Raw genomic sequence first — 7,482 nt, 5'->3', positions numbered from 1 at the left:
GTCTTTTAATTGGAGCACTTAGCCTATTTACATTTAAGGTTACTATTGATATGTGTGGATTTGATCCTGTCATGATGTTAACTGGTCATTTTGAAGACTTATATGATTACTTCATAGTGTCACTGGTCTGTGTATTTCAGCATGTTTTTGTAGTGGCTGGTAATAATCTTTCCTTTCTTTATTTAGTGCTTTCTTCAGGAGCTCTTGTAAGGCCAGTCTGGTGGTAAAAAAATTCCCTCATCATTTGCTTGTCTGAAATGGATCTTATTTCTCCTTTGCTTATGATGCTTTGTTTGGCTTGATATAAAATTCCAGTTTGGAATTTTGTTTCTTTTAAAATGTTAAAGATTAACCCCCAATCTCTTCTGTCTTGTAGGACCTCTTCAGCTGAGAGGTCTGTTAGTCTGATGGGCTTCCCTTTGTAGGTTATCTGGCCTTTCTCTCTAGTTGCCTTTAACATTTTCTCCTTCATTTCAACCTTGGAGAATCTGAGGATTATGCGTCTTGGGGATGAGCTTCTCGTAGAGTATCTTACTGGGGTTCTATGCATTTTCTGAATTTGAATGTGGGCCTCTCTAGCTAGGTTGGGGAAATTCTCATGGATAATATCCTGAATTATGTTTTCCAAATTGGTTCCATTCTCCCTATCTCTTTCAGGTTCACTGGTCAGTTGTAGATTTGGCCTCTTTACAAAATCCCGTATTTCTTGGAGGTTTTTTTCATTCTATTTCATTCTTTTTTCTCTATTATTTTCTGCCTCTCTTATTTCAGAAAGGCAGTCTTTAAGCTCTGAAATTCTTTCCTCCACTTGGTCTATTCTGCTATTAATCCTTGTGATTGCATTATGAAATTGTTGTATTGTGTTTTTCAGCTCTATCAGGTTGGTTACATTCTTCTCTATACTGGCTATTTTGTCTGTCAGCTCCTGCAATGTTTTATCATGATTTTTGGCTTCCTTGCATTGGGTTACAATGTACTCCTTTAGCTTAGTAAACTTCGTTCCTACCCATATTCTGAATTCTATTTCTATTGTTTCAGCCATCTCAGCCTCATTCCAGTTCTGAACCCTTGCTGGAGAGGTGATGCAGTCATTTGGAAAAAGAGGGCACTCTGGCTTTTTGAGTTTTCAGTGTTCTTGTGCTGATTCTTTCTCATCTTTGTGGGCTTATCTATTTTCAGTCTTTGAGTTTGCTGATCTTTGGATTTCTTTTTTTTTTTTTTTTTTTTTTTTTTTTTTGAGACGGAGTCTCGCTCTGTCACCCAAGCTGGAGTGCTGTGGCCGGATCTCAGCTCACTGCAAGCTCTGCCTCCTGGGTTCACGCCATTCTCCTGCCTCAGCCTCCCAGTAGCTGGGACTACAGGTGCCACCACCTCGCCCGGCTAGTTTTTTGTAGTTTTTAGTAGAGACGGGGTTTCACCGTGTTAGCCAGGATGGTCTCGATCTCCTGACCTCGTGATCCGCCTGTCTCAGCCTCCCAAAGTGCTGGGATTACAGGCTTGAGCTACCGCGCCCGGCCGGATTTCTTTTCTTCTTTTAACAACTTGGCCAATTTTCCATAGAGCTGCAGTGGAATGCTGGGGGTCTGCTCCAATCCCTACTTGCCTTGGATTTTCCAGTACCTGGAGGTATCACCAGTGAAGGCTGCAAAACAGCAAAGATGGCAGCCTCCCCTTTCCTCTGGGAGCTCCATCCAAAGGATGTACGGACCTCCTGCTGACTCAAACACACCTGTAGGAGGTGGCTGGAGACCCCGAATGAGAGGTCTCATTCAGTCAGAAGGAACAGGATCAAGGACCTGCTTAAAAAAGTGGTCTGGTCCTGTTTTTGTAGAGAAGCTTTGCTGTACTGGGAATCCACTTTAGCCCCTGGTCACCTCAAGCACTCTGAAGTCCAAATGCTGAAACGGCTAAGTTGCCTAAACAGCTAAATTTCCTACATGGCTAAGTTGCCTGAACAACTGCCTGCTTCTCCTCCTGAGAGCTCCATCCCAGGGATGCCTGAAGCCTCTGTCAGCCAGAGAACACCGGTGGGTATAGCTAGAGACCCTGGTTGGGAGGCTCCACCCAGTGATGAGGAATGGGGTCAGGCAGCCACTTAAAAAGCAGTCTGGCCACATTTTTGTTTGGGCTGCTGTGCTATGCTGGGGTACTGCTTCTACCTCTGGTCAGCTTGGGCTCTCCAAAGCCTGAAAGCTGGAACTGCTAAGTTGCCCAAACCACAAAGATGGTGGCCTGCCCCTGCTCCTTGGAACTCTGTCTCAGGTAGTTTTCTAATTTCTGTAGGCCAGAGGATGCTGGTAGAGGTGGCTGGAGGCCCCAGTTGGGACATTCTGTCCAGTGAGGAGAAACAGGATCAGGGACCCACTTAAAGATGCAGGCTGGCCATGCTTTCTTAGAGCAGCTGTGTTGTGCTGGGGTACTGCTCCTGTCCCAGTTGGCTTGGGCTCTCCAGGAGCCCAAAGGCTAGAACTGCTAAGTCATCCAAACAGCAAAGATGGAAGCCTGCCTCTTCCTCTGGGAGCTCTGCCCTAGGGAGCTTTCAAATCTGTCTGCCAGAGAACGCTAGTGAGGGTGGCTGGAGGTCTTCTCCATGGTTTAAGTTGTTTCCTTGACTAGTACCAATGTGAGTGCCTGGATGTTTCTGTTGAAGGTGCTATAGTTACCCCATTTGTTCCTCTCCTTGAGAGCCATACACCTAAGCTGCATCTAGTTGGCCATCTTAGCCACTTCCCCTTATTATCGTTTAGTTTGGTGTTCAAATTGTCACAGACTTGATCAGTGGGAGCTCATTCAGGCTCTGACACCACCATTACTCAGCCACCACCTCCCCTGACTTGATGCCTGTCTCAGAATCCTCCTGACATGGCCTTTGGATAGTAGGAAGGAAGGAGATTACGTTTTAATTGTTTGGTGACATCAAAAGTAGAAGAACATTTTTAAAAAATTGATGTTTGCAATTCTTGCATTTTACACTTTAAATAAAAAGGAGCTGCTTTATTTTGTATCTTTTTGTGTTTTGGTTCCTTGTGATGAGATACAAAAAAATTTCTTCTTGTTATTTGGTAAGCACTTTTCTGTAACATCTTACAGGTGTGGTTAAGTATTATTTTCAATAAATTGGAAGACAAATTTAACATAATTTCCAGACAATTTCATCTTCTTTATTTTTAAAGTATTGAATATGTCTTGAGATGCTATATAAAAATTTTTATCAGATGGATACAATTTAGAATTCTGGAAAAGAAGATCTTGAGGTGATGTTTAAGAATTACTGTCACGGCTGGGGCACCTGAAGGAGACTTTGGGACACCCGCGTCGTGCCTCTTGGGCTGTGAGGAGTCGCCGCTGCCGCCAGTGCCTGTGCTTCATGAGGAAGATGCTCGCCGCCGTCTCCCGCGTGTTGTCTGGCGCTTCTCAGAAGCCGGCAAGCAGAGTGCTGGTAGCATCCCGTAATTTTGCAAATGATGCTACATTTGAAATTAAGAAATGTGACCTTCACCGACTGGAAGAAGGCCCTCCTGTCACAACAGTGCTCACCAGGGAGGATGGGCTCAAATACTACAGGATGATGCAGACTGTGCGCCGAATGGAGTTGAAAGCAGATCAGTTGTATAAACAGAAAATTATTCGTGGTTTCTGTCACTTGTGTGATGGTCAGGAAGCTTGCTGTGTGGGCCTGGAAGCCGGCATCAACCCCACAGACCATCTCATAACAGCCTACCGGGCTCACGGCTTTACCTTCACCCGGGGCCTTTCCGTCCGAGAAATTCTCGCAGAGCTTACAGGACGAAAAGGAGGTTGTGCTAAAGGGAAAGGAGGATCGATGCACATGTATGCCAAGAACTTCTACGGGGGCAATGGCATCGTGGGAGCGCAGGTGCCCCTGGGCGCTGGGATTGCTCTAGCCTGTAAGTATAATGGAAAAGATGAGGTCTGCCTGACTTTATATGGCGACGGTGCTGCTAACCAGGGCCAGATATTCGAAGCTTACAACATGGCAGCTTTGTGGAAATTACCTTGTATTTTCATCTGTGAGAATAATCGCTATGGAATGGGAACATCTGTTGAGAGAGCAGCAGCCAGCACTGATTACTACAAGAGAGGCGATTTCATTCCTGGGCTGAGAGTGGATGGAATGGATATCCTGTGCGTCCGAGAGGCGACAAGGTTTGCTGCTGCCTATTGTAGATCTGGGAAGGGGCCCATCCTGATGGAGCTGCAGACTTATCGTTACCACGGACACAGTATGAGTGATCCTGGAGTCAGTTACCGTACACGAGAAGAAATTCAGGAAGTAAGAAGTAAGAGTGACCCTATTATGCTTCTCAAGGACAGGATGGTGAACAGCAATCTTGCCAGTGTGGAAGAACTAAAGGAAATTGATGTGGAAGTGAGGAAGGAGATTGAGGATGCTGCCCAGTTTGCCACGGCCGATCCTGAGCCACCTTTGGAGGAGCTGGGCTACCACATCTACTCCAGCGACCCACCTTTCGAAGTTCGTGGTGCCAATCAGTGGATCAAGTTTAAGTCAGTCAGTTAAGGGGACTAGAAGGGGAGGTTATACCTTCAGGGGGCGACTAGTGTTCTCAACTTGGTTAAGGAGGAAGAAAAGCCAGTCAATGAAATTCTTGTAAACTTCCATTAAGACTAAGTGTGTAGCCTGAGCAGGTAGTAATTGCATGCACTTTGTACATTGTTGCATTAAAAGATGAATTATTGAGTGCTTAAAAAAAAAAAAAAAAGAATTACTGTCACTTTTTGTGCCTCTTTAAATTGGGTATTAATGTAATGCTCTTTAAACATCCTGAGTTTAACCAATAGTCCATTATGGGTGTAAATTAAGCAGCAAATGGTTAAAAAAAAGTACTATATAACTGTTTTGTGACCACATGCCCTCTGGCAGCTAGCATGCTCAGCCATGTGGCATCCTGGGTTACAGGTATGCTCTTCGAATCTGCACTACTAGTAGTTAAAGTTACTTTATTAATAACTGGGGGCTCTCAAGATGTTATTTTAAAGGGGAAAATGTTGGATATTTATTGACTTTTTTCCCCAAAAATGCTTCCCATTGTTGCTTTTAATGACAGAAACCCTGTGGAACACCTGTATAGGCCTCTGAATCCCTTTTGGAATCTGAGAAAAGCATATTTGTGCACACATGCAGAGTTTTGTCTACAACTTAAGGAAGTTTGCATATCTCAGGTCAAGAGTCCCTTTCTTAAATGGTCTATTTTTGCGGTTTGTAGCCAAGGTTAGAAAGTGACACGAAGTGAATTATTCCAAATCAGTAAGAGATCAGAGATTCACTTTCGTTTTTGGTTTTCTCTTTGAGAAGAGATTTATGAGAACGGGTTGACACTGAAAACATAGCTTAATTTTGAGCACCTGAAGACTTAAAAAATTTGATTGCAATATTTCAACAAATACCATTAAAAAAAAGTATTTCGAGTTAGGCTTCGATTTTCTTCCTAGAAAGCAAGTTGCCTAAGCCAGAGAGGGCCAGCATTTTGTGCCTGGAAGCGGTTAGGTTCTGGACGCGTGGGAACGTGCGTATTTGAGAACTGTGCCTCGGTCTTGGGCTTTATGGTGTTGGGCATTCTGAGTTTTAATTGTAACGGGGTGATTTGGTGGTTGTCTAATTTCAAATAAAAGACACTTTTGAATTCTACCTGTTGAGTTGATCAGTTTGAGATGTGCTCAACAGTGAAGAGGAAAGGCAGATTTCAGACCATCCAGAGTGCCTACTGAGCTTGCACTGAGGTCCATGAGTCAAAACAGCAGTGCTAGCCCAATTGGAAAACTCAGGGAAAAGACTGATCTCAGCTTAGAAAATCTGCTGGCAAAGTCAATTACTGAGTTCAAAGACAGTGAGATTAAAAAATAGCTAATTATAAAAGTGAGCCATATGGACTTAATTATAAACAATAAAATGAGCTCTCATTAAAAAGGCATAAATTCATCACTCTGCAGCTCAATAAACATAAAAAATGGGAAATTAGCCTATTCATTTTAATGATAAAAATCAGTAATAGTATTAATATATTATGCATTTATGTGCTAAATATTCTAGGTTTCTTTTGCATTTGTTATTTATTTTTTAAAGATATCTTTTCCAGAAAGCCTTGACTTGATTATTTTATAGGTAAAGAAATCAAAGCTAGAGAAATTACAGCCACAAAGCTAGGAGGTGATACAGCAGAAATTGGAACCCAGGACATGCTGGCGTGACTCCAGACTTAAATGATTTATACTCTCCATGCTGCTTCCCTTTAAGACTTGAATGCTAAGCTCTTGGCACTTTGATTAATATTGTCACACTAGTATTGTTTGTGTTGTATTAGTCAGCACACACACCTAAGAGACTTACCACAGTAGAACTTTATTTCTCCCTAATGGAAAGCTCAAAGGTGGGGTACCCTTGGTTATAGTCATCAGATCTGTGTTGATGGTCGCTTTACTGCCTTTAGCATGTGGCTGCTGCCAGTGTAACTAGAGGTGTTGCTATTTGAGCGGCCAGTTTAGCAAATACAAGCACTAGACACACAGCTAAATTTGAATTTCACATAAGCAACAGATAACTTTTTAGTACAAGTATATCCCATGAAATATTTGGGACATTTTTGATGCTTTTTATATGCTAATCTGGCAACTTGAATGTCAGTGCCCCTGGTAAATATATGTCTCAAATATTGCATGGAATGTATTTACACTAAAACGTAATTTAGTTTTTTGAAATTCAAATTTAAATATGTGCTCTGCATTTTATCTGGCAACCCCAGTTGATATCAAATGAGATGACTGGTGAACATGGAAGAGTTTTTGGAAAGTTTTTATAGTACAGGCCTGAAAGTGGCAAATTAGTTTTGGGCACATTTTCTTGGTAACAACCTATCTATGTCATAGCCACACCTATACATAAAGGGGATTGACAATGGGTGGACATTTATCTACATCAATATTATGCTATGGGAGGGTGTCACAAATCGTAGTTAGGCATCTTAGTATTTCTGCCATAGCACATTAGCAGGTATCACATGCCAATTTGCAGTGGGTCCTATGTCTGCATATACAGGCAACATGTAATAGGAATTAAGCATTTTGTCCTGACAAATCAGGACTTAAGCTATAGGTCAGTCTCTAGCTGTGAGGCTTGGCCAAGTTCCTTTTCCTTTGTAAGCCTCAGCTTCCTCATTGATCAAAAGAGATAACACAGAACATCTTTAGACAGTTTTTAAAAGAATTAAATCAGATAAGACATGTAAAGTAATTTGTGCTGTATCTGGGAATACATGATGGCAGCTACTTCTGTGAGTCATAGAATGGAAATATTCGCCAATCTATTTACTTTGTGTCTTTTTCTGTTCCCAATGTTTTTTGGTGGCTAAAAGAAAAGAAAAAGCAAGCATGATAAAGACTAATTAAAGAGTTGTTCCTCAAATTTCCTTGAAATTAGAAGTTGATTCACTGAAATAATTCACATTT

At 42.1% G+C, this 7,482-nt stretch overlaps 1 protein-coding gene across 2 annotated transcripts; it reads left to right on the top strand.

The window, feature by feature from the left end:
• Positions 1-3,284: 3,284 nt before the first annotated feature.
• LOC105500603 (pyruvate dehydrogenase E1 component subunit alpha, somatic form, mitochondrial) lies at positions 3,285-4,726 on the top strand. 2 transcript variants are annotated; one of them, XM_011926208.1, is made up of 2 exons: positions 3,286-3,877; positions 3,971-4,726. In XM_011926208.1, exons 1-2 carry the CDS (start codon positions 3,368-3,370, stop codon positions 4,538-4,540), a joined length of 1,080 nt encoding a protein of 359 aa, XP_011781598.1. In that variant the 5' UTR covers positions 3,286-3,367; the 3' UTR covers positions 4,541-4,726. The 2 variants fall into 2 exon arrangements, with proteins under 2 accessions (XP_011781591.1, XP_011781598.1); XM_011926201.1 differs by having other exon boundaries at positions 3,285-4,726.
• The last annotated feature ends 2,756 nt before the right edge of the window (positions 4,727-7,482 follow it).

Source organism: Colobus angolensis, unplaced genomic scaffold, assembly GCF_000951035.1.
Source record: "Colobus angolensis palliatus isolate OR3802 unplaced genomic scaffold, Cang.pa_1.0 Scaffold119, whole genome shotgun sequence".
Lineage (NCBI taxonomy): Eukaryota > Metazoa > Chordata > Mammalia > Primates > Cercopithecidae > Colobus > Colobus angolensis.
Note: the sequence above shows the minus strand (reverse complement) of the source record. Positions and strands in the feature narration are given on the sequence as shown.

Coding starts and splice junctions, on each gene's coding strand:
- LOC105500603 (XM_011926201.1), top strand. CDS start 3,368: ATGAGGAAGATGCTCGCCGCCGTCTCCCGCGTGTTGTCTGGCGCTTCT.